The sequence below is a fragment of the Festucalex cinctus genome, chromosome 19 (assembly GCF_051991245.1).
Source record: "Festucalex cinctus isolate MCC-2025b chromosome 19, RoL_Fcin_1.0, whole genome shotgun sequence".
Classification (NCBI taxonomy): Eukaryota; Metazoa; Chordata; class Actinopteri; order Syngnathiformes; family Syngnathidae; genus Festucalex; species Festucalex cinctus.
In genome coordinates this window covers 12,299,931-12,325,311 of record NC_135429.1, presented here as the reverse complement: position 1 = coordinate 12,325,311, position 25,381 = coordinate 12,299,931, and the positions used below count along the sequence as shown (strand labels likewise).

The following is a 25,381-nucleotide window of genomic DNA, read 5'->3' as shown; positions in this document are numbered from 1 at the left end:
TTAATTCTTATTTAGAAAATCATACAGCTGCAAGTGATTTTACATATGTGGATCCTTTTCCACTCCATATCTTGTATTTCTCTTTTTCCAACCATTTGTCTTCACCCCGGCACACTTCTCTTCCCGTCTTTATGACAATGACTTCTTTCTTTGGTCGACGTGTAATTACGCCAACTGCTCTCTCCATCTCGCACGCACGCAAAGAGAAAAAGGGCAACTACTTTACAAGATGTGCGGCTCCTCCATGTTTTTGCAATACTACAGCCAGTATTACGATGTCCTATTATTCCTGTTGAGTCTGGATTTTTTTTTTTTTTTTTTTGGTCCACACTAGAGGGAATCACCACGTTCCAGCTCCGTTCATCATGAGCTGACATGCAGCACCACTGACCTTCATGACTTGACTACATCTCTCCTTAGCGTGTGTGTGCACGATTCAGGCCAGGGGAGCAATTTGTCTTTATGCCTGTCTTCAGTTCAAATTGCCAGTTAAAGGGACTTGTGTGAGGATCAAAGAAGTTTGCATAAATGTTTAAAGCTGGGTTTTAAAAAATCTGGCGTTATTCTGCAGAATGGGAGGGACAAGTTGACCTGGCAATTTTTTTTTTTTGTCTCCTGAGGTACTAGTCTTTGTGTAGAAGAAGCTACCGAGAGACATTGAGACTCAAAAGAGCTGCAGAGTGTGTGTTTTCGTGCACACGTCCGGGTATGTGCATGCCCCCAAGGAGGGACGGGTCATTAGCGATGATGTCATTTCCCGCCATTGTGGCAGATTGCAGTCTATCCTGCGCACTAGTACATCCACACACACTTTATGAAGCACTTTTACAGCTTGAGACCATCTGAGCATCTTTTTGCACAAAGTACCTCACAACCCCTTTATCGGAAGGCTTATTTATTGAGTGCGACAACTCAATCAGCCAATATGGGCCCCAAAGAAAGTGGCAGGGGCATGGTTAGCTAACCCTAGAACAACCAGCGTCAACAAGAGTCATGGAATGGATTACATCAATCAAAAAAAGGGAATCAGCAGGGGGAAAAAAGCAAAATAATGGCTGACGTCCAACCAATAAAACTGTCACACCATGTAGTCAGGAGCTCAGCATTCCTCTAACACTAGTGATTGCTATCACAGTCGAAGTCATGCTACACAAGACTGCCGCCTTTGTCACCCTTTTGCGTGTCTCTCAATTGCTTTGCCCACAGTGGCAAAATGTCGAATAGAGCGCAAAAAACCGAGGTGGTAGGAAGCGGACAACTGGGACAAGAGTTTTCTACGGGGGTTGACTGTCGGCTCTTTGAGAGTCGTCAAGTGTTTCTAAAAATACAAGCACTGCTCTGCAATTTACACACATACACACACACAAAACACCACACTGACACACGTATTAGCCAGCTGTAGCCAACCACATGAAAATTGTCAAATCAGTTAGGCAACGCGGAATGCATCACAGACGCTTACTTTAAAACTTTTACAAACAGTCCTAATTTAGATTGGCCTCAAATTATAAAGCCTTGATGATACATTTATTGTGCAACATGCCTGAGGTGGTAAATGTTGAAATTCGACCACAAATTGTTAAAAAAAAATAATAATAATAATAATAATAAAAAAAAAAAAGGACTTTAGAGTCACAATAAAGCTTTGTAAGCATCATATGACCCAAACATCAAAGGACAAACATGAAAGTGACCGGAGAAGCTCATCACCAAACTATTTCCTGATCCTGCTTATCTTGGATTGGCGTCTTTAGGGTGAGTAGTTTTACTTTTTTGTTTTTGCATATATTTTTTAGAAACTGAAATGTGAAGGTACAAGTAAAAGTCAAACTTGAGAAGTCAAACACTCAAGGTTGCTTTGAAATTGAACCCAAATTTAGGGTGAAAAATACCCCTCTAAAGTCATACAACACTTCAAATCGAGAGAATTCATCCATTTCATATCAAAATATGTCAACTTTTTTTTTTTTTTTAGTGCTTCATTCTTTTTATACTTTGAAAAGAATCTTTCACAAAATCACCACCATACATATCATCAGAGTTTTGTTTATTTTACTCTTAAAACATTTTTGTTACTTGTCTAAACATTTTAAGGGTGACAATGTGAGCATGGCACTGATTTATTTCCGTGATTTCCTTGTTTTGACTTCCCCTCCCAAAAATCAGATTATCTTCGACCTTTCACTGTGAATTGCTTAACGGACACTTAACAAGACAACGATCATTATCAACAACGATGCACAACACCTGAGTGATCCACTTACAATGTTAACTTGAGCCAACACCAAAGTGTTACATTCAGGAACATGGTTAGCGTTAACGCGGCATTTTCGTCAGTAGTGCGGATCACAGGCCATGTAAAAAATGATGCACACATAAGGACCGAGAAGTCTTATTAGTGCTCAGAGGATGAGTGGATGCTGCAGTTCATTAGCATTTGCTTGCATCTGGAATATGAAGTAGAGGCAAATGGCGCACAACTACATACAGCACATCTATAAAGTGACACTGCTGCTAATTTAAAATAATCACTCCAATGAGTACTTAAAAAAAAAATCTGCTTTACATGATGATGAGAAATCGACTGTTGACAATTGACCACCAAAAACATTCAAAGGTGAGATATTCCTTCAAAAGTTCAAATTCTTATTTTTACTTGAATTACAGATTTTCTCTGTGATTCTGGCAAATGCAATGCAAATTGATTGATTTGCACCATTTTTTTTTTTTTTGAAGGCGCCACTGGCACGTTCGCTTGTGATGTTATTTTGATGGCTTAAATTCCTGTTGCTTCCAACACCAAATTCATGCATTTCATCAATTCCAGTTCCGATGCTATTTATTACTATGTACTGTATTTTTAAAATTTATGACATGTTTGTTCATTCTCAGCTCATGTTTTTTTCTAGCAGGTATTGAGTGCCATTTTATTTATAATTTTTTATTTATTTTTTTTACTTCGGAACTAATTAATTTGGGGGGGAAAATCATTAGACGTCAGGTTCTGATGCCAACCTTTTGATAACAGATCAATAAAGTTATGGAAGTTTGAAATTCGGATTTAACAAAAAGATCACACCAAAAATCTACCCTATTTACTTATTAGGACTTTGGCAAAAAAAATGATACATTTTCACCAGTTTTAAAAATGAATTATCACAGGAAAATGAAATTACATTTTACACACATAGTATAAGATCTGAGGTGATTTGTGGGATTCTAAAGTTGTTTGAACTTTTTTAATAATTAACAATTTAAGTCCACAACATATAAAAAGCCTCCCTTTAAATTTTAAAGAGTTGCCTTTTATGTCTCAGTCTTATAGACTGCAGTGCTTCACTTCAGGGCCAAATAAGCACCTGGGAGGGAGATTTGGAAGCACAAAAGTGGGTTAATCCAGTCAGAGTGGAGGTAACGTTACTCCATGTGACTTTTGTGAGGCCAACAGTTCTTGCGCCCAACTCTGTAATGCCATTAAACACAAATTCCAATCATATTTAACACTTTAATACAGTGACAATGTGGCAAAACACTTGAGTGTTGAAACTGTGAACCGACGCACCCCATCATTTCCTTTTCGCTCCTCTCAACTACTGTAGTACAGTTAAGTAACACCTCCCCGATAAATGAAGCCAAAATGTTTACTTACATTATTTTAAAGACTTCTGTTGACTTTAAAAGCCGGCAGAAGTTGCTGGAAAAAGCGCTTGGCGAACCGCGGTAGCCCAAAGTACTTGTCGGCGGCGTTTTTATCGCTCCAATCTTTCTCGAGTCTCGCTCGAATCTCGTCCCCTCTTGTGTGTCTCCCTCTTCCCCCCCTTCGCTCGCAGCCCGCTCGGCTGTTCCTGCTTTCCCTTCCTCGCCCCCGTCCACATCCAGCATTCCAACATGGCCGCCGCTGGGAGCCAGGCAGGCGCGCGTGCACACACGCGGGCGCGTGCACATGCCGAACCAAACCACGCCCACTTTATGAATGAAACAAGCGAATGGAATGGATAACCTCGGGGGGATTTCTTTTGAAAATCGTCACGATGATGTATTTGTCAGCCACAAATCCTTCGTGTGTGTGTGTGTTTTTTTTGTTTTTGTTTTTTTTAATAGCAACGGTTACGAAAAAATATACATAAGCAAAAGAAAAAAGGCTTGAGTAAAGATAGAAGCCATTCAAATTTGATGCAGGTCTCGCCAAAACTTGCATTGTCAGCGAATAATACATAAGGGGGTGGATAGCTATGATATTCATCTTGGAAAGCTGAATTTTTATTTTTTATTTATTTATTTATTTATTTATTTTTTTTTGGGGGGGGGGGGTAATTTTTTTCTATTACAAGGGTGTGTGGTCATTTTATATCCACTTTATACTCACTTTATTTACACAGAATAATCAACAAAGTAAAAACAACTCCAAATAGTAGCATTAAATTAAAAGGTATTTAATCTGAATTTAATCTAAATAGCAAAAGATTAAGATGTTGCTGCATTTTAGTGTATAGTATAGTAATTAATCTAGTCAAATTATGCCACAGTAATGTTTATACAATGAGTTCAAAATATGGATAATGCAAACAATATAGGAAGTTTGCCACTATTGTACAAGATTCAAATTGCAGCGCTGTTCCTGAAAACCTTGTAGAATATAAGCTTAAGGGTGACACCTTGTGATCACAACATGTCATTGCAGTTGATTCCATGTGTACTGGAATTAATTATTTAATCCATCCATCCATGTTTCCTGGTTATATGTTCATTTAAATGCAGGGATTTTTTTTGATAGTTTAAAGATTTTTTTCTTTCTTGGGGTTTGTTGTCGAATGGATTTTGCACTATAGTATTTATGGTATGCTATGTATGGAGCACATGGGGAAAGTATGATAGTTTCCAACATTTTCAACCTACTAAAAATAATCACGCAAATAAAAGCCACATGATCAAATTGTGATGGCTTTATTGGCTCAAAACACAAGATTAATAGTTCTGAATGTTCACATTTGAATTAAAGCGATGAGTTAAGTGAAGTGAACTAAACTGAGTTGTTTCAGGCAAGTCCACAATGATCATTGTCATAATGATTAAGGGAGGAAGAAGAGATGGAACCATTTTCCTATTAGGGGCCATTTTGGGAATTTTTAATAATAATTAGTCTGAAGTTTTATTTATTAGAATTGCAAACCGAGTTGGATCAAAGGTATTTTCTCCGCTCCTGCTTTAAGCTGGAAGTCAATGATGGTTTGAATCATGGGAGCAGCGGGGAAGTCCATGCATATGATCCCAAAGCGCTGGTTCAGGTCGCTCTTGGCCTTCAAGTAGCCATACAGCTGAGGATTAACACGTTGTGCTACAGCCATCGGGACGGCAAAGACGCCGGCGCCGCTGCTGTACGTGAGGAAAATCTGGTCCTTATTCCCTGTGGGTGCCATCTCAAGGTGCTCGTAGACACTTTGCCACTTCTCCTCCACATGCAGGAGCGTGGGAACCTTCAAGAATACAATGCCTGCATTACTTCAAATTAGAGGGGGCAAAATTAGTGTGTTAATTTTGAGTTAAAGTTTCTTTAACGCCACTATTTCTTTCTTTATTTATTTATTTATTTATTTTTTAATATTAATATTAAAGTAATTCATGGCCACCCCCAACTTGGAAAGCCTGTACTAGGAGAATTCTAGTCACAACGCAGCAGACACGTCCACGTCAAAGTTTAACAGTAATATATTTAATAATAATGCATATATTTGTGGAGACTGGGGTCAAGTTGCATTTTACAATTTTAAAAATGTGCAGAATTTCACAAGTTACTTAATTTTAAAGATTAGATAGCTCTTAATATGAAAAGAATAATGCACTGAGGTGTCACCAATGTTTTACAAATGCAATTATGCCCTCTAGTGGCAGAAAAATGACCTCTACACAAATCAATATCAGGCTCATACATATTTTTAATTTTAACTGAATTTTATGAATTATTATGAAATTAAAAGATGCAGAAATTTCTATTTAGCATTTTCCCCCACTTTTATGTTAATAAGAGCATGAAAACTTCGGAAAAAAATATTTTATTGTACATTTAGAACAAGTGTTAATTTCGTCAACGAAAAATAAACAAAAATAATTTTGGCAACAAACATTTTTCACCCGACTAAGACTAGACTAGACTAAAACCTTCATTAATAAACAATAAGTGGGACAAAAAAATGAAAATGTACTTGACTTGACATTTTAGTTCATGAACAAAAACGGGATTAAAATGATCTGATTTTGTAAAATCTTGTCTGTTAATCTGTCTCTTTGAAACTGTCATGTGACACACCCCCTTTCAAATCTGCAGCTCGCGAGTGCAACATGCACAGACACATAGGACAGACAGGAGGTGGACAGTGAACGGTAAAAAAATAATAAAATAAAATAAATAATAATAATAATAATAATAATAATAATAATAATAATAATAATAATAATAATAATATATATATCCATCCATCCATTTTCTTGACCGCTTATTCCTCAAAAGGGTCGCGGGGGCTGCTGGCGCCTATCTCAGCTGGCTCTGGGCAGTAGGCGGGGGACACCCTGGACTGGTTGCCAGCCAATCGCAGGGCACACAGAGACGGACAACCATCCACACTCACACGCACACCTAGGGACAATTCGGAGCGCCCAATTAACCTGCCATGCATGTCTTTGGAATGTGGGAGGAGACCGGAGTACCCGGAGAAGACCCACGCGGGCACGGGGAGAACATGCAAACTCCACCCAGGATGGTCCGAGCCTGGACTCGAACCAGAGACGTCAGAACTGGGAAGCGGACGTGCTAACCACTCGACTACCGTGCCGCCTAATATTAATATATATATATATATATATTCAAGTTGTTTTTCATCAAAAAGGTGAGAGGAACATTTTATGTGAAATAGTTTTAGATCTGAAATATTCAACATTATCTGCTGACAAAAAATATAGTAAACAGAGGTAAAATGATTGCCCTGACTAAAATTAGACAAAAAATGTTGACAGTTTTTGTTGACTACAACTAGATGAATGTTTTCTTGGACTAAAGTAAAGACTAAAATGTTAGATATTATTTAATCTTACCTTCCAGTCGTCAGCGATGTCCATGGACTTGTAGCGCATCCCTAAGTCTGGCCCAAGGAAGTCCTGCAGGATGATGAGCTTACCTCGCGCCTGGCCCATGGTGGGCACCAGACGGCTATGCCACAACATCTCCCATCGGGCATAGCGCCGTATGTAGTCCACCACAGCCCCGTAGATGTTATCTGTGTCGCTCAGCTCCTCCTTGACGCGCATCAGCACCGTCTCGCTCGGGTAACTGTTCAGGAAGTCCTGCACGCCCTCCAGCACGTGGCCGAAGTGGGCGTGCTGGTACACCACCCCGTGGTGGATGGTGAGGTTGCCCTCCACGTGGCGCACGCGGACGTCAAGGAAGCGGACGCCGGCGCGCAGCTGCGAAGCCAGGCTCCACGTCTGGCACTCGGCGTAGACGCCGCCGTAAAGAGCCATGGTGTTATGGGTGCCAGGCATGGTGACCTCGGACAGGGGCCGCGCGTCAGGGATGCTCGCCATCCAGGACGGGTTGAAGAACTCCGGGGTGTCCGTGTCGTCGTAGTCTGGTCGCTGGATTGCAGCCCCGCTCAAACGGGAGACGCTAACAGTACATCCCCAAGAATAATAGTTACAATTGTAGATTAATCGTAAATACTGTAGGTGAGTGTTAACTGGAGAAGAATGTTATATAGTCAAAAAAACAAAACAAAACACATTTGGATGTTTGGTCAAGCTCTCTCACCTTAGAGACAGCAAATGTAATTTGGCCACCAAACTGAAATATTTAATTACACTCACCCCAAAAGGAGAATGAGGTTGATGACTTTGCACCACATATTCCCAGTTGTTTCCTAGTGCTGATGGCAAGTTTATCCTGCAGTTTGATAAACATAAAAACAATATATGAAATAACTATGAAGCCAAATGAATAGATAATCAAAATGCAAAATAATTAATTTGTGAAATATATTAATTGACATATACAATGAACATATTTAAAACATATATTTGTATTATTTATTTTAATGGATTTTATGGCATTTAAAAAAAATCAGACTTTAAAAAAAGATTTTCATGCGATAAAAGGCCAAACAAAATAATTGTTAAATAAAAATGGCATTAAATACATGTAAATGTAAATACATTGAAAAGTCTAGGCTTACCTGCTTAAGCTGCTGCTGACCTCAGATAAGTAGAAGAAATTGGATGAACGTATTAAAAAAAAAATCTAATGCCATTAAATAATGTAATTGAATGTAAAATTACAATTTAAAAAAAATAATTACGTCTACTATCATGTATAATCTAAATATAAATCAATATTGTTGCTATTTTTTTTTTTACATATTTTAAAATATTGATGACTCCACTGCTACTTACAGTATTAAACTGTGTCTTACTGTTATTTATTTCAGGTATTTTCTGTTTTCCTTTAAAATAAATACATAAAATAAATAAATATAAATAAATAAATAAATAAATAAATAAATAAATAAATAAATAAATACAAATAAATCTGCATCCCAATTTCAATGTACCTGCAGCATACAATGACAAAGTTGTTTCTATTTTTAATTAATCAACTATTGAATCACTAAAAAATGACACATGGAAATAAATGATTATTAAATGCAATTTTTTTTTGCTTGCAGGCAAAAATTTGAGATATGAGCGCTAGAACGTGGAAACAAACTCAACAACAAGCAGTAGTTTGGCAGATGTTGAAGAATGGACGCTTCAAGCTACTGATTGGCACTTCCTGTTGAAATAATGCAAAACACCTGAGACGATAGACGTTACTGTGTTTCATAACCTTTAAAAACATCTTACTTGCCAACAAACCCGAATTCAGCACATTCACAAACTTCTGTCCTTCCTTCCTAACGAGACACGTGTCATCCTCAACATGAATTAAGCCAGCTGGCTGACGTTCAGTCAGAAAAAAAATCAATCAGACAGCGAGACTATGCTGTGTGTGACAGGCCTTTTCAATAGAAGGCTTAAGCTTTCTATAGCGCAGCTGCTATGTCAGAAAAGTTGACGGCGATGATGTTGTGATGGTGTGACGAGGTTCGTACCGAAAAGCAGAAGAAGTGCTCAGCCTCGCTTCAGCCCGGCCGCCCGAGTAGACACAGCCACGAGGTGTTATTGTGGGAAATAGCATAGCTGAGCAGCTGAGCGAGGTGAGGGGCCAGCGTGTGCGTGTGCGTGTGAGACCTGTCTGCGTGTGTCCTATTCATCACCGTTGGTTTTGAGCATTCAGTTATCCTGTGTATTTGTTCTCATTATTGGTCCTTTCAATGTCACTGTGTCACGATAGTTATTGTTGTTTATGAGTTGAGAAAGACATTTCAATGAGGATTCCTGAGAAGTGTGTGGTCAGTGTGCGTGCGCGTGCGTATGTGCATGTTCTCCATGGAAACGTGTGCAGATGTGTGATTATTGTTTTATCACTTAAAAAGGAATTCAAACATTGCATAACTGCCTTGTCCTTGTCCGGTGCTATTTGTTTAGCTGTTGGTGCCGATGGCGTACTCACGGTATGCACATGAAAAATACAACAACACATTATTTAAATAAAAAATACAAAGTGTAAGCAGGTTCCCAGGACTGGCCATTTTAGATTTTAGTAATCGCATAAACAGATTACGTGATGGGAAAGAAGGAAGTTGTAAATCTCACTGTACTTCAAACACTGGATATTATTTTGAATTGTTTTATTGTGAGTTGAGATTAGCTATTGCGAGATGAATCAGCCACACTTGTGAACCGCCGCTAACGGCAACATGTAAGATGAGCCGCTTTGGCTTTTTTGAATACACAGGTGGCAGGCCAGGTATAAGGATCTCTTTGGTTGGAGATTCTGATAATGCTCAAATTTAGCATCCTAATAAATAGCACGCTAAAAACTTCTGTGGGCCCATCATGTTAATCCTGGAACATTTCATGCCTCATTATGTGGTCGTGCAAAAACGTAGTCATACACAGCTTAGTAATAATAAAATAAGTATATAAAAAGTACTAAAAAATAAACATAAAATAATAAACTTTAATAATAATTTCTATTCTTATTGTTATTATTTAATAAATATATAAGTTATAACTTAACCATTTAAGTTACTATTACAAAGGCAAGACAATATCCCGGGGTCCAAAAAAAATCAGTAGATTTATGTCTTTGGACATGTTATGGTTGATAATGTTTGTGTAAGGATGTTCGTTGGTTTAAAAAAAAAAAAAAAAAAAAAAAAAAAAAAGGATGTTCGTTGGTAATGAATAATGAAAAAAAAAAACCTGTGTGGTCACCTACTCAGGTTTGGTAAGTGTGTTAACAATCTGTCAGCATTGAAAAGGTGTGTATCGGGTAGTCAGTATTTGGGGGGTGTGCAGCACTTACGTCAGCCAATCAGCAAAAGGCAGGGGTGAGTCACTTCCTGGTGCCGCTTGCCTTATTTGGCAGGAAAGGGCTGTCTCTTCTCCGTAGGCCGGAAAAGAAAAATGGTGGCCAGGGCAGACAGGCGGCTCCTGTAGACAGAAAGATAGCAGAAGCGTTATCCCTGGTGAGTAAACATTAAACACAAGCAGCCGCTTGAGAGTTGTGTTTTTACTGCTGATGTGTTTGAGTGTTGATTGACAGGCAGGGAATGGCGCTGGGTATGATTGTTTGGGTGATCAGGAAATGGGTGGGAAGGGGGCTTATAAACTACAGTACATCAGTGGTGGTTAGTTCAAGCAAAAATGTGTTTGATTTCTTAAATAAGAAGTTACCATGGTGATATACCTTGCATATGAAGTCATGCTGATACTTTTCATTGACATTGACATCACTTTAAGATATTTTTTTTATTGTTTGATTAATTCCTCTGGAGGTGTATACTACTTTTAGGAAATTAAAAAGATAGTCTCTTGTTTATTCGTATAAAAAATGAGTAAAGTTTGAATACAATTCAAAAACATTTTTTTTTTTTTTTTTAAATGAACCAATCATAGGAATGCAGTGATTTTTAGTTAATTTTCTAGTTAAAAGTTCAACAGTTAAATTTGTAATTTAAAAAATCTGAGGTGTATTTAATATAGCACATTCTTTACTAGGATTGGAGAAAAACCCATGAAATGTGTGAGATTGCTTGATACAACAAACGTCACTGTACTTAACGGTAGTTTGCAGAAATCAAATGTGCATTTAGGTGCTTACGGTATTTTTTTTTTCATGAACTTATGCCTGTAATAAACTCCTTCACTTCTTTCATAGGATTGTTAATAATGTATCTACAATCATGAGTCATGAATTTTGGCCCAGTATACTTAGTTACAGTTACATGCTGTTTAAGGACGTGGGTAGGTCATAGTGAGTGGAAACTCAGAAAACGCTAACATACAACTAGATAGCCACTGCAAGCTAACATTACAACAATTTTAAGTTTTCTAAAAATGTGTTGCTTTTGCTTTATGCTTCTAGTCTTAATTTCTTGGTCTGGCCATTTATTTATTTATTTTTAGAATAACAAGATGGCAGACAGCTCCCAGGTAAAGAAAACGGCCGTCACGGTGCTGACCTACGTGGAGAAGGTGTCCTCTTTCGCCTCGTCCATCGACCCCATCTTTGGCATCGTCACCTCATTGGTGGGTGTGGCTCGCAAGGGTCTCATGGACGAGGAGGGCCACGAGCTGGACAAGGACTTCCAGGCCATCCACACCAAGCTGGAGAGCATCTCCGAGAAGAACCGGCAGTGTCTGACGCAGATCCGGATCGACGAGGTGAACGAGACCTTCGGCAAGTACGAGGAGTACATCAAGCATCAGTACGCCGCCTTTAATACCATGGTGGCGCAGATGAAGAAGGACCCGGACAACACGTCCCGCTACATGGAGAACTTTGAACAGATCTACGAACGGGACAAAATGGACACTGGCCTGGACGTGTATTACCGCGGCGTGATGGGCTCCGGCTCGCTCTTCAGCAGGCCGCTGCTGAGGGTCTACCTGGAGAACTGCGACGGCGACGCGGAGATCATGGAGAGCCACTGCTCACATGTGGTCCACCTCTTCCACATGGGCCTCATCGCCCTCATGGCCTATACTGCGGTCACCGAGGACGACGAGGGGCAGGTGCGCGAAAAGTGGGCCACCAGGGTGCGCGACATTCAGGGGAAGATGCAGGAGGTGCTCAGTCTCTGCAAAAACAGGAATCCTGACTCGGCTTCCGGTGAGAAGAGTCCTGCTTCCTGAACCTGGCATGACAAGTCTAGAACCACCACACGGCTGTGGACCAATAGAAATACATACCAATCATATTATACCAAAAGAACATGTGTAACCTCAGCTTTGTTTATTTCTGATGTTATATGAACCATTGCATGATTCTTTTTCTCAATATTTGATATAATCACGTCAAATAAAAAAATATTGATGTGTTTGTTGATTGGCACATACTGGAGTGTTACCCTGCTAGATCAAAATAGATTATGCGTTTTTACAGCGCAGTGCAAACATTTATCACTGGGATACGTTCCGAGGTGGGAAAACTATGAGAGCGACTGTACAAAATTTACATTTGTAGCTCATTCCACATTTAACAGATTTATTTCAACACAAATAAAAATTGCACGCATAATGTGAATACTTGTTGTGAGGTTTCATTAAGTAATTGTAATATCAGAAACATTTGTGAGAGATGTGAAGCATATCCCTGCCACAAACGGATTGGAATGCACAGATAAACCAATCATACTTATGGACAATTTTAATGTATTGTGAATTATTAAATGATAAGCATTTTCAAATAGCTAAAGTTATGTATAAAAATAAATATATAAAACAACGGTACACTCGACAACTTTGGCCCTGCTACGCAATGTGAAAGTCTTCTATTGTCCTACCGGCTCGGCGGCACTTAAACGCACCGCGACGCCTGTTTGCCAAGTGGCCAAAAATATTAGGCCGGCGGCGGCGACTTTTAGCCCGAATAACCACCGTGGAAATTCACCTGGTGAGGCCGATGGTGGACACTTAACCTCGAAAAGGACTCCGACGGTGGGGATAAAGTGGTATGAAGTTTGCGTGGCTTTTCGGTGAGTTTGACCACTCGAACGAACCGATGATGCCGTGTAGCATCTAAAGCTAAGGACAGCCAAACCGCGTCCATTTGCCGTGAAAAGTAATTAATCGCTACGTAGTTAAACATGGGTTTAAATACGTAAGTGTTGTGGTGAATACAGAACTATGTTTTTGTGTTATTAGCGTGTAAGAACGACAGACGTGCGGTGGTTTCCGGGGCGTGACCATCCTGAATTCAACAAGTAGCAGTACGACTGTATTATACTGTACAGTACTGTACTAATGACTGGAAAATAATTGACAGAATGAGCATAATATGGCCAGTTCAGATAATTATTAGTACAAAACAGTTGTGTATGTGCAACCCTTCAACTATAAGCACCTAAAAAATAAAGTACTACAACATTTTACTAAACATTTTGCTTGCAAATGCTAATCAACATGCGTTCATTGGTTAAAATAAGTGTGTCGTCGTGATTGTCGTTTGGCATCCCAGACATGCCTCTCCACAGCATTTGGCCCTAAAAGCCGTCACCATGGGTAACGAGGACAGCCTGGAGGACGTGTTTGTCGCTGTCCTCCGGCCCAAGAACCAAGTCAGCCTCAGCTCCAAGGAATACAGAGCCAAAGCCTATGAGGTACACATTCAAATGTCGGTGATGTCACAAGTTTGTTATATCGCAAATTTTTAAACAATCGTTTTAGCTGGCTAGTTGAATCACTATGTGCATCTCCGTGTTGAGATCCTGCTGAGTGAAGTGCCCTTGGAAGGGAAGGAGAAGAAAAGGAAGAAAGTCCTCCCAACGACCAGGATCCAAGCGGCAGGAGACAATTCCAAATCCATCTTGGACTATGTTGCAGACACCATCAAACCCTTGTCCAACAACCAAAGCTTCATTGGTGAGCATGGGACGATTCAATTTGCTTTTCAGATGAGGCTCATTATCCAGTTTGCATTCCAGGTAAACGTGTAGTTCACATGAAGAAATTCCCGTTGGGTGGTGACGACATTGAAGAGGCGTCGTTGTTTGTGGTGCCAGTCGGTGTTAAAGGTGTTGAATTTCGCCCCCCCCCTAATATTAATGTAGAAATCGTTCTAACGAGTGCTTTTTGACAGACAACAGCAAACCGGTTCACAACGCGGGCGGCCCAAGCTTCTACTGCCTACAGGACATCATGAGGGTCTGCAGCGAGACCAGCATCCACTTCTGTCCTGTTACTGCCAGGATGCTCCTTGCCTTGGACAAGTGAGCTTAAATTTGCATCATATTTACTTTTTTTCTAAATACCATTCACCCTTATCCATACACAATCCAAAAGTTAAGTCACAAACCATTGGTTGACTACTCTTTTCCTATTTTAAACCACGCCCCCTTCAACAGCAACATATTTAGACCGAATGACCTCTTCTGGCTACGTTACTAAACACGCCCACTTCCAGGTGGCTAGCGAAGCAGCACACCGTGCCTCACGCCATCCCAGCCCTGTTCCGGCCGGCGCCCGTGGAGAGGGTGAAGACCAACGTCAGCAACCCGGCGTATGGCGGCGAGGGCCGAGCGAGCGACGAGGGCCTGCACATGGGCTACACGGCGCTAGAAATTAAGAGCAGGATGATGTCACTGGAAAAGGCTGACATGTGCATCCTAAACCCACTCTACGGCTCCGATCTGCAGTACACCAACCGGGTGAGACCAGGTTTAATATACAGTGTTCCATCATTTATCACGGCCTCACAGTTTGGTGGATTTTTTTTTACAGCGTGCTTTTTGGTTTGTTTATTTTTTTGGTCTTTGCACGGCCGTATCTCTCGAACACGACATCCGACCAAGGACATACGGGCATCCGCGGATTCGTCTCGACGAGACCTTTCCAACGGTGTCTGTCCCGTTGGTCCACAACATTGCATTCCGGAGATAAAAAAAATATATACCGTGCTGTATAATAAGTAAATTACCGGTTAAAAAAAAAAGGGGGGGAGGGGGGGGGGGGTTGATGAAAAGGTAAATGAAAAAGCATTCATAATAAACTAAAAATCATACCAAAATTAACAAACATAATAAATGAAAAAATATATATACTGTGCTGTGCTGTATAAGTTTAAAAAAAAAAAATTATGGGGAAAAATGACGGTAAATGAAAGAAACGAATGAAAAAGCATTTATAATAAATAAAAAAATAAAAAAATAAAAAACATGAAAAAAATACTGTGCTCTATACAGTAATAAGTACATAAAAAAAATACTTTTAAAAGGTAAAAATTAATGTAAATGGAAAAAAACAACATAAGAAAAATCACTAATAATAAAGTAAAAATCATACAAAAACAAAAAAACATAATAAATAAATGAAAATAATATATATAATTAACAGGAATTTTTCTTTTTTAAATTAACGCGGATTTCCATTATTGCGGGCAGTTTTTGGAACATAACACCCACGATAAACGAGGGAACACTGTACACACTAAGATAAATATTACAAGAGGTTATCAGCCACTTTTAATCAAGAAAAAAAAACCCTGATGTGTCTGCAAGGTGGATAAAGTTATCATCAATCCATACTTTGGGCTCGGAGCACCCGACTACTCCAAAATCCAGATCCCGACAAGGGAGACGTGGCAGCACGCCACCAACTGCACACCTGAGGACAAGTGAGGACTCAATCCAGTTTCTCCTCCCCTGAGTTTGTCATTGATCATCATTTTGACTTTGTAGGGATCGTCAGTGGGTGGACGACTTCCCGCTCCACCGCAGTGCCTGTGAGGGAGACACGGAGCTGCTCACCAAGCTCCTGGACAGCGGCTTTTCGGTCAAGCAGCTGGACAGCGACCACTGGGCCCCCATCCACTACGCCTGCTGGTGAGGATCCACAAAACCACCTCATTTCCTCTCTTGATGTTTATTTGTCCTTTCAGGCACGGCAAAGTTGAGGCGACCAAGCTTCTGTTGGAAAAAGGTAAATGTAACCCGAACCTGTTGAACGGGCAGCTCAGCTCACCTCTGCACTTCGCCGCAAGAGGCGGCCACGGTGACATCGTCCAACTTTTGCTGCAGCACCCCGAGATTGACCGAGTGAGCCAAAATATGACTACAAAACTATTATTCCAAAAATAAATATTCAGACTTTTTATGATGTTTATTTTCTGTGTGGTCATCAGCACATAGAAGACCAGCAGAAGCGATCACCACTGCAAGTGTGTGAGGAGAACAAGCAGAACGAATGGGAGGAGACCGTAAAGCTTCTGAAGCAAGCCAATAGCAAACCGGTGAGTACCACAATCACTCACTGCAATTAAGATAATGCCCACTAGAGGGTGTCATATCCCACTGTAGGCCACCACAGCTTGTTATGCACAGGAAATTTTGGTGCAATTTATTTATTTTTTGATTTGTTCTTTCCAGTACGAGAAGGTGCGCATCTACCGCATGGACGGCTCGTACCGCTCGGTGGAGCTGAAGCACGGCAACAACACCACAGTGAAGCAGATCATGGAGGGCATGCGTCTGTCCCAAGAGACCCAGCAGTACTTCACCATTTGGATCTGCTCCGAAAACCTCCGTGAGCAAACTAGCTGATGCACTCTACCACTGGTTTTTTATTTAAAGAAGTATTTTTCTTAGGGCTGGGTTTCGATTCGAATTTCATCAATGGACTTGATTTCGTTTCACAAGAGTTCATTCAGTTCCATTAGATTTAGATTTTTTTTTTAAACGTTTTTTGAGAATGTAAAAAAATGACAAAAATTGTCACAAGTGTTTTTCACATAGCGGCGATTTGCAAAAGCAAGGATGAAATGAAAATATTTTCATAATTCTTATTCACGAATTGTAAATATAGATTAAAAAGATTCTGAATTGTCTGAAAGTACAATGAGTCAGTTCTATTATATTTGTAAGAAAATACTTTCAAATTCATGTGTACTGTAAATGTCAAGAAAACAGTAAAGTTTGCCTTTCAAATTCAATTTTCTTATACATTTATGGGGAAAAGTGATAGTAAAATAATTGATTCATGGTTTTATAAATTGATATCAGGCTTGAAAAGGAAAATCATTTTGATATTTGATTTTTTTTTTAAAACCCATTCCTAGTCTTTCTATTGAATAATAATAATATAATGTAGTAAGTAATAAGAGAGACGTGTCACAGACTTACAGCTGAAGCCGTACCACAAGCCCGTGCAGCACCTGCGCATCTGGACAGAGATCGTGACGGACCTGACTGTGCTGGACCCGCAAAGGGAGACCCCTCAGCTCTTCCTCCGCAGGGACGTCCGCTTGCCCCTAGAGATTGAGAAAAAGGTTACTTGGCTAAACTGCTTAGCTTAAAACTTTGGGGAAAGCCTGACTCACCTTTTTCGTCGCAGGTGGAGGATCCGCTGGCCATCCTCATCCTGTTCGACGAGGCCCGCCACTGCCTGCTGAAGGGCTTCTTCCCGGCTCCCGACAGCAAGCTGATCACACTGGCCAGCTTCCTGCTGCAGATCATCTACGGAAACTATGAGAGCAAGAAGCACAAGCAAGGCTTCCTCAAGTACACCACTGACAGAATCGGAATCTTTTCTTTGTTATACAGTACACGGATTGACTCACGTTCTCTTGTTTACAGCGAGGAAAATCTCAAGTCCATTGTGCCTATATTGAAAGTGAAAAGCAAAGCATACCACTGGACCAACAGGATACTTCATGAATATAAAGTACAGTGGAACTTTGGAGAAGGTTTCCCCTCTTTGTTCAAAACTTGAAACTTCATTTGCCAACAGGCGCTGAGTACCAGCGAAGGCGTGAGCAAGGAGATGCACCACCTGCAGCGCCTCTTCCTGCAGAACTGCTGGGACATCCCCACCTACGGCGCCGCCTTCTTCACGGGCCAGGTGTACACCAAGGCCAGCGCCAGCAACCACAAGGTCATCCGCGTCTACGTGGGCGTCAACACCAAGGGGCTGCACCTGATGAACATGGAGACCAAGGTGGGGCGTTGTCTCGTCTTCTCGTCTGAAGATTTGCAGCCTCTCATTCGCTTGCGTGGTTGTCGTCTCCAAGGTGCTTCTCATCAGCTTGGAGTACGGCACGTTCATGTGGCAGCTGGGACACGCTGACCAGTACTTCCAAGTACACAGCGGAGAGAACAAAATGAACTTCGTCGTGCACACCAAGCAGGTAAAAGAAGTCCATAAAACAACATATGGGGAAAACCATTTTTTTTTAGGTTGAGCACACATGAATGAGGGTACAACAGTTTTTCCTAACATGCTGTGAATCAAGACACAAAATGGTGGATATTGTCCATTGTTTACTTTGTTGACTGTCACACTATTTACATAGTTATTGCCAAATTCTAATATGCCACCTCTGAATACAAGCTTGGAGGAAACTTTGAACTTATTTTTGACACATTTGAACCATTTAAGTGGTATTAATGAATGTCTGTTGTAATTGTTGCTAGGCTGGCCTCATCGTGAAGCTTTTAATGAAGCTAAGCGGACAGATGACACCCAACGACAAAGGCGCCACAGACAAATACACTTACGGCTGAACAAAAAGCACTCAGGACGACACAGCTGCCAAACCATTTCAATGCCGAATAATAAATTACATGTCACAGAGGGCACAGTTTTGTACTAATTTCATGTTCATGAGTTCAATGTGTGTGTTTTGGGATTGTTTTGACAAATCTTGTATTTTGTTATGTTAACATGTTATTTAATAATTTGTTTTAATAAAAGGAATGATGTTTGAAATAAGAGTGTCTTGGTTAAAATATGCACAATTAATGGTTAATTAAATTAATAATTACACTTAATTAGGATGAACATTTTTATTTACCACAAATGTATATTTGTTCACTTATGTATGTATGCAAGCGACGTATATAGAGAACCTCTTGTCGCACGTCAAGATAATAATGCTGTGCTGTTATGTAGCGTACTTTTTGTGGCATTTTATTTAGTGGTTTAGGCTATTGTGAGAATTTGGTAATGTACAATATGTGCCTTGGCTCAATAAAAGTCGGCAAACACTAGTTTATTGTGCTCAATTTGGAGCAAATAAATTAGCTTTGGCCACCACGCTAATTAGTATGTAAAACGCAAACCCGTTTTGTTAATTTAGCCGAGAAAGATTGAAAAGTATTTTTTTTAAAAAAGAAGAAAAAAAAGTTCGATTTCTTAATATATTGCGCACAAGTCATACACATTAAGAAAAAAATAACAAATAAAACTAATACCAATACTGAAACTAACAAACTCAACTAAAACTAAGCATTTTTTAAAGAACTAAACTAATAAAAACTAACAGAACCACCCTGAAATCGAATCAAAACTAACTCAAATGAAAAATTCCAAAACAATATTAAACTACCTTTATTGCAATGAAGCAGTCGTTTTCACACGTTATTACGGATAAGCGCCTCTTTCTGACGTTGAATAGTTTCGTTCAACGAGTTACATTCACGCGCATAATTTGTGACGAACTATTTTTTGGAAATTGTCACACAAAATCGTTTTTAGATTTTGCTAAAATAATAAATAGCAATCCGTCTCTTGTAAGACGGACATTTGAGTAATCAATGCATTTAAATAAAAACAAATAGTTATTGACCGCGCGGTGACGTTATAACAGCCGACATCGGTTCAGACAAAGCAACCAATCATAGGAGTCACCACTTGACAGACACGTAAACAACAGCCAATCATATACGCCAGTCGCTCAGGCGGGGGCGGGACCGAAGTTGACAGGTAGAGATGGCGGGGCAACGACACCGGCGCTCCAACAATTATTTTGGATGGAGTCGCCCGAGATTCTAAAGATCCGTTCACACAGTTAAAAAGCAAACCTTGCAACAGAAGCTTTAAACATGTCGATGCATTTGTACCAAATGAGCACTAAGCTGCTCGAAGACACTGTAGGCAAAATGAACGACAACCTAACCTCCTTGTTCCTGGCTGTTTCTGTCGTCACGCTCACTTTAGGATATTTTTACAGCAAAATACTTCCCAGACAGACTTCTGACAAGAATGTGGTAAGTTGCATTAAAGTGAATGAAACTTAAATTCTTAATACTTTGTTTTTGTTTTTTTGTTTTGCTTTTCCACCCTCACCTTCCAGAAGTATCCTCCTTACATCCCTTCCAGTGTCCCATTCCTAGGACATGCTGTTGCATTTGGCAAAAGTCCCATTGACTTTTTGGAAAACGCCTACGAAAAAGTAAGTTAATTATTTATAAAATATTATACACACAATTATATTACGAATTAATTACATGACATTTAAGTACACCTTCTACCTTCAGTTATATTTATATACAACGTCCATTAAAGCCTGCATCCCCTGCATTTTTAAGGATAAAGTGATGTAATATGGAAGAAAACAAACTTCAATTTACAAGTGTTGACTCTAGAATGAAACCCATGATATCCAAATTGTATTATTCAATCCAAGGGTTTCAATTGGTCAAAAACTAGACACCGATTTAAACTATGGATCTTTAGAAATAGATGGAGTTGAAAACTACCAGGCCTGAGAAAAATCCCCCAACTTTGCATCATCACAGCTAGAAAGGTTCAAAATCAGGGCGCAAGATGGGGACAAATAAGTTAACAAACCTCTATCTTCCGGCCCCTCCACAGTACGGACCGGTTTTCAGCTTCACCATGGTGGGCAAAACCTTCACATACCTTCTGGGAAGCGATGCCGCCACGTTGCTCTTCAACAGCAAGAACGAGGACCTGAACGCCGAGGACGTCTACTCCAGACTAACCACCCCAGTCTTCGGCAAAGGAGTCGCCTACGATGTTCCCAACCCGGTGAGAGTCTGCCGGAGCACGTTATTGTCCAAAATGGTTAAATAAGTCTCACCATGTTGTTTATGTATTTGTGTAGATCTTTCTGGAACAAAAGAAGATGCTGAAGACGGGTCTGAACATCGCTCGCTTTCGAGAACACGTCAAGATCATCGAGGCGGAGACCATCGAGTATTTTCAGAGATGGGGAGACAGCGGCCAGAGAAGTAAGAGCAAAAAGTTTATACAATTGTGTGCTAGAAGGTTCAAATCTCAACATATTTCCAGAAATTGTGTCTCTAGCTCTAATTTTGACAAAGATATGACATGGTTGGATGTAAACACAGCCAATAAACTTTATCTTAGCCTCATACTAACTATCGTCATCAATCAAAGGAACATTTTACTTACCATAAAACTCTCAGCAATCATTTTCACAAGAGGCAATCATTTGGAAAGCTACAGTGGTACATGGCGCCACCTTGTGGAGTGGAAGGGAAATTAACATTGAAGTCATTAGGAAAAATATTTTATAATTTCTAAAAGCCGCCCTGTACTTGCACAGCAAATTTATTAATAACTTGTAGTCGATTAAAAAAAAAAAGTTTTGTTCCAGAGATGCTTTGATTAAATCATCTTGATTGTTGATGCAGATATAATCAACTTATTTCTCAACTAGTAGTCAGCCAGCCACTAGGGGGCGAACGCATGATTAGACGTTCATTATGCTGCCTAAATAACAAGCCAGATACTAGCATATTTATTCAGTTTTTAATTCTTGGGTAAATTTGATTTTCTTAATATCAGTTACTGTATTCTAAAATGATAAACCATACATGTTAAAGTTTTATTTTGCGCTGAAAACCATTTTCAAATTGTTAAAAAAATAGCACAGTAAAAACAAATGTTTTCCCTAACATTAATAATCACAAATAGAACAGTGATCAAAATAATAGTATCATTTTGGACATAAATATGCAGCCCTAGTGTCTTAATAGTAAAATATGAATATTTGACATAACATTACAACAAAACTAGATGGTCAAAAATAATTGAATACGCACTGGTCAACTTCCACTGTTGTTTTGTTCCGTTTCTGAGTATTTTTCAGCACTATTGAAGCTCTTCCTCCTTTCAGACCTGTTTGAGGCGTTGTCCGAGCTCATTATCCTGACGGCCAGCAGCTGCCTGCACGGTAAGGAGATCCGCGGCCTGCTTGACGAGCACGTGGCTCAGCTCTACGCCGACCTGGATGGAGGATTCAGTCACGCCGCCTGGCTGCTGCCCGGATGGTTGCCGCTGCCCAGTTTCAGGTTGGACAATGGGGCCAAATAATTAATAATTCACCCAATCTCAATTTTTTTTTTTAACTTACAGTGTCTGCAATTATTTGCTGAGAAAAAATATTTGTCAGTATTTTTGTGCTCTTTGAAATACCCTAATCTTCCACAAGGTGGCGCCAAAGCCTCATGTAATTGCCCAGGAACTACAGCGGTACCTTAGTACTGTATTGTATTATACTGCCTCCTGCTGGTCAATGTCTACACTCAAGGAGCTGTAGGATGAATCCATGAAATCGAGATGAACTCGTTTTTAAATCTTCTATTTAATTGTTAATACTGTATGTTTTTGTAAAGTACAATACTTAAGTTAAAAGAAAAAAAAACTATAATTGGTGTTTTTGTGAGGTTGGAACAGATTAATGGCATTTGCATATATTTCAAATGATGAAGCATATGAGATATTTTGTCGTCATTAGGAAGCGGGACAAAGCTCACCGGGAGATCAAGAACATCTTTTACAAGGTGATTCAGAAGCGAAGAGGCTCTGAGGAGAAAGTGGACGATATTCTGCAGACGCTCATGGATGCAACCTACAAGTAAAAAAAACCCAAACAAAAGTCATGTTCAAAGCTGGTTGAATTCAAAGTGTGATTCATGTTTGTTTATTCTTTGTTTGTGAGGGACGGACGGCCGCTGTCAGACGACGAGGTCGCGGGCATGCTGATTGGCCTCCTGCTGGCCGGTCAGCACACGTCGTCCACCACCAGTGCCTGGTTGGGTTTCTTCCTGGCCAGGGACAAGGCCACACAGGAGCGCTGCTATGCTGAACAGAAGGCTGTGTGTGGTGATCACCTGCCCCCGCTCCACCTGGATCAGGTACCAGCGCCTTGACAAATGTGAATTAGTTCATAATTAACAGTACGCGAATGTTTTCAGTTGAAGGACCTCAGCCTGTTGGAGCGTTGTTTGAAGGAGACTCTGAGGCTGCGGCCACCCATCATGACCATGATGAGGATGGCTCGCTCTACTCAGGTGATGACATCATCATCACACTCAGTGAGACACAGTTTCCTACGCAGTCTAAAAGATTGCCATGAGTAAACTCTCGTGTCGTACATCGGTGCCACAGACCACATCAGGGTTCACTATCCCCGCGGGCCACCAGGTGTGCGTCTCCCCGACCATCAACCACAGACTGCAGGATACGTGGCGTGAGAGGACACGGTTCGACCCGGACCGTTACCTCCATGACAACCCCGCTGCCGGCGAGAAATTCGCCTATGTGCCTTTTGGAGCCGGTAGGCACCGCTTCCATGCCAAAACGACACAGATCCACATTTGTGTTGTTATATGGGTTCAAAACGATAACATTTATTTGAAAATTTATATGTTTTCAAGATAGACGACAAAAACATATTACAACATACTGTAATTTGATTGATCCAGCTCAACCGTCTTAGGTACTTTTTTTTTTTTTTTGGACATATACATTTATTTTTCTGTATGGCACCACAACCTTATCAGATACTTAAGCACCTGAGGAACATGCGTCGTTAAATACATTTTTTACAATTCAATACAGAAAGTACATTTTTATTTTATAACTTTTTAAAAAATTTCTGTTACCTACTTCAATTACAGTAAGAGGGTTAAAAATAAATGCTGTTAGACGTTTTGCTCAAAAGTGTTAGCTGCTATGCTAACTAGTCAAGGGAAAAAAAAAAAAAAAAAAATTACCATACAACAACCATAGTGAAAAGATAAGCTTCATGTCTTATTTTTGTAATAAGTGTTGTTAATGTTAGCGTTTTTGTTTAAGAATACATGCTAGCTGTGTTAGCTGCTATGCTAACCAGTCAACAACAATTAGCTGTATTAAAAAAAAAAAAAACAAAAAAACAATGAAAAACTTGGAAATTAATTTCTTTTGTAACAGGATTTCATTCGTTTGAGTAACAAAATCCATTCTGGCTGTAAACATTGATAAAATATGAAAAATAAAGAGGACTTACCTTAGGGTTACACATGGCTGGAAGAATTAGCTTGATTAAATCATGTCTGCCAATCCTAAGTCATGTACTGCCCTAATTTACTCTAAAAAGGTTTTAGTAACATTCTTATTTGTTAGAATTGTTATTAGTAACATTTGTGTGTTGAGTCATTTTGAAAGTGTAATTAACTACTCGTCATTTTGGCTCAGGACAACTAATGTACACAAAACGTGTTGTTTTTTTTTCCTCTGTATTTTGTGTAACAACTCAATTGTTTTGTAAAGCCAAATAATTAATTGCCAAAGTTATTTGTAGACTTTCACAAAATGTGTTTTTTTCTTATTTAATTTAATGATATATATATATATATATATATATATATATATATATATATATATATATATATATATGTATATATAATTATTGTTATTATTATTGTATTTATTTATTTATTTATTTATTTTCCCAGGGAGACATCGCTGCATCGGGGAGAACTTCGCCTACGTGCAGATCAAAACCATCTGGTCCACATTGCTGCGCCTGTACGACTTCGACCTGGTGGACGGATACTTCCCCACCATCAACTATACCACTATGATACACACACCTCACAATCCCATCATCGCATACAAGAGAAGGAAACAAAGACTTGGAAGTGAAGATCACGTAAAATGAACCACTAATTCAGCATCGGTGCTGTCAGGAAGCTGATTGGAATCTTGCAATCATGCTGCATTCAATGACCCTGCTCAGTTTAACACAGAACAGCAAGGAAAAGTGTAATTTACGAGGTGGTTTAGTTTGATTTGCCAGGTAATTGTGTAATTTTCTTCGTTTACTTGAATGCAGCATGAAAACTAGGAAAATATTTCACTTTGTTGTAGACTGCGACAAGTAGACAATGAGAAGATAGGAAAATTCAGATCTTCAAAAAAAGGAAATTGCATTTCAAAAGTAGTACTGTAGAATATATTATGAGGTTGAGACGATACTGCATTCGTCTTTCTTCTTACTTCTGTGAAAAATAATACAAAGTCAGTTTTGAGTGCACTACCAGCCTCTTAAAACTTTTTTTTTCTTGTTGTCCAAGTCCCCAGTTTTCTTGTAACATTACGCTGCATTGAATAAAATGGGAGGAATTTCAAAACTCTTTCTACTTCTGTCAAATATAATAAAAAAATAAAATAAAAAAAAATAAGAGATTTGTGAATGATC

General features: G+C 39.6%; 5 protein-coding genes across 12 annotated transcripts in view; 3 read left to right on the top strand and 2 right to left on the bottom strand.

Moving 5' to 3' along the window:
• The window catches only part of ptk2aa (protein tyrosine kinase 2aa), a 36,167-nt gene extending 32,303 nt beyond the window's left edge, over positions 1 to 3,864 (bottom strand). Inside the window, exon 1 of the mRNA XM_077507674.1 lies at positions 3,650 to 3,864. The gene's annotated coding sequence lies outside the window, so the exon portion shown is untranslated. The remainder of the gene's footprint in view (positions 1 to 3,649) is intronic.
• Positions 1,641 to 12,676, top strand: rpz2 (rapunzel 2). Of its 2 annotated transcripts, none has more exons than XM_077507692.1 (2): positions 1,641 to 1,755; positions 11,557 to 12,676. In XM_077507692.1, the coding sequence occupies exon 2, from the start codon at positions 11,566 to 11,568 to the stop codon at positions 12,283 to 12,285; it is 720 nt and encodes a 239-aa protein (XP_077363818.1). In that variant the 5' UTR covers positions 1,641 to 1,755; positions 11,557 to 11,565; the 3' UTR covers positions 12,286 to 12,676. The 2 variants fall into 2 exon arrangements, with proteins under 2 accessions (XP_077363818.1, XP_077363817.1); XM_077507691.1 differs by lacking the exon at positions 1,641 to 1,755 and adding an exon at positions 10,471 to 10,616.
• LOC144007793 (1-phosphatidylinositol phosphodiesterase) lies at positions 4,929 to 22,156 on the bottom strand. Of its 4 annotated transcripts, XM_077507687.1 has the most exons (13): positions 21,957 to 22,156; positions 21,304 to 21,373; positions 20,969 to 21,042; positions 20,788 to 20,897; positions 20,212 to 20,307; positions 17,705 to 18,216; positions 17,465 to 17,609; positions 17,268 to 17,395; positions 11,613 to 12,318; positions 10,454 to 10,581; positions 7,855 to 7,930; positions 7,087 to 7,657; positions 4,929 to 5,474 (listed from the first exon to the last, which is right to left on the bottom strand). In XM_077507687.1, the coding sequence occupies exons 11-13, from the start codon at positions 7,890 to 7,892 to the stop codon at positions 5,157 to 5,159; spliced, it is 927 nt and encodes a 308-aa protein (XP_077363813.1). In that variant the 5' UTR covers positions 7,893 to 7,930; positions 10,454 to 10,581; positions 11,613 to 12,318; positions 17,268 to 17,395; positions 17,465 to 17,609; positions 17,705 to 18,216; positions 20,212 to 20,307; positions 20,788 to 20,897; positions 20,969 to 21,042; positions 21,304 to 21,373; positions 21,957 to 22,156; the 3' UTR covers positions 4,929 to 5,156. The 4 variants fall into 4 exon arrangements, with proteins under 4 accessions (XP_077363813.1, XP_077363814.1, XP_077363816.1 ...); XM_077507688.1 differs by lacking the exons at positions 20,212 to 20,307; positions 20,788 to 20,897; positions 20,969 to 21,042; positions 21,304 to 21,373; positions 21,957 to 22,156 and having other exon boundaries at positions 17,705 to 18,430; XM_077507690.1 differs by lacking the exons at positions 10,454 to 10,581; positions 11,613 to 12,318; positions 17,268 to 17,395; ... (5 more) ...; positions 21,304 to 21,373; positions 21,957 to 22,156 and adding an exon at positions 8,220 to 10,426.
• Positions 12,941 to 18,855, top strand: krit1 (KRIT1 ankyrin repeat containing). The gene is made up of 17 exons (XM_077507679.1): positions 12,941 to 13,127; positions 13,610 to 13,751; positions 13,857 to 14,013; positions 14,076 to 14,165; positions 14,231 to 14,360; positions 14,555 to 14,798; positions 15,648 to 15,763; positions 15,828 to 15,971; positions 16,028 to 16,184; positions 16,271 to 16,378; positions 16,515 to 16,671; positions 17,262 to 17,413; positions 17,479 to 17,645; positions 17,721 to 17,808; positions 17,875 to 18,081; positions 18,155 to 18,271; positions 18,558 to 18,855. Exons 2-17 carry the CDS (start codon positions 13,650 to 13,652, stop codon positions 18,645 to 18,647), a joined length of 2,226 nt encoding a protein of 741 aa, XP_077363805.1. The 5' UTR covers positions 12,941 to 13,127; positions 13,610 to 13,649; the 3' UTR covers positions 18,648 to 18,855.
• cyp51 (cytochrome P450, family 51) lies at positions 19,838 to 25,324 on the top strand. 4 transcript variants are annotated; one of them, XM_077507681.1, is made up of 10 exons: positions 19,838 to 20,129; positions 20,219 to 20,317; positions 20,740 to 20,916; positions 20,993 to 21,119; positions 22,031 to 22,205; positions 22,652 to 22,771; positions 22,856 to 23,051; positions 23,112 to 23,207; positions 23,305 to 23,473; positions 24,636 to 25,324. In XM_077507681.1, the coding sequence occupies exons 1-10, from the start codon at positions 19,968 to 19,970 to the stop codon at positions 24,839 to 24,841; spliced, it is 1,527 nt and encodes a 508-aa protein (XP_077363807.1). In that variant the 5' UTR covers positions 19,838 to 19,967; the 3' UTR covers positions 24,842 to 25,324. The 4 variants fall into 4 exon arrangements, with proteins under 4 accessions (XP_077363807.1, XP_077363808.1, XP_077363806.1 ...); XM_077507682.1 differs by having other exon boundaries at positions 19,838 to 20,132; positions 20,222 to 20,317; XM_077507680.1 differs by having other exon boundaries at positions 19,838 to 20,132.
• Positions 25,325 to 25,381: the final 57 nt, after the last annotated feature.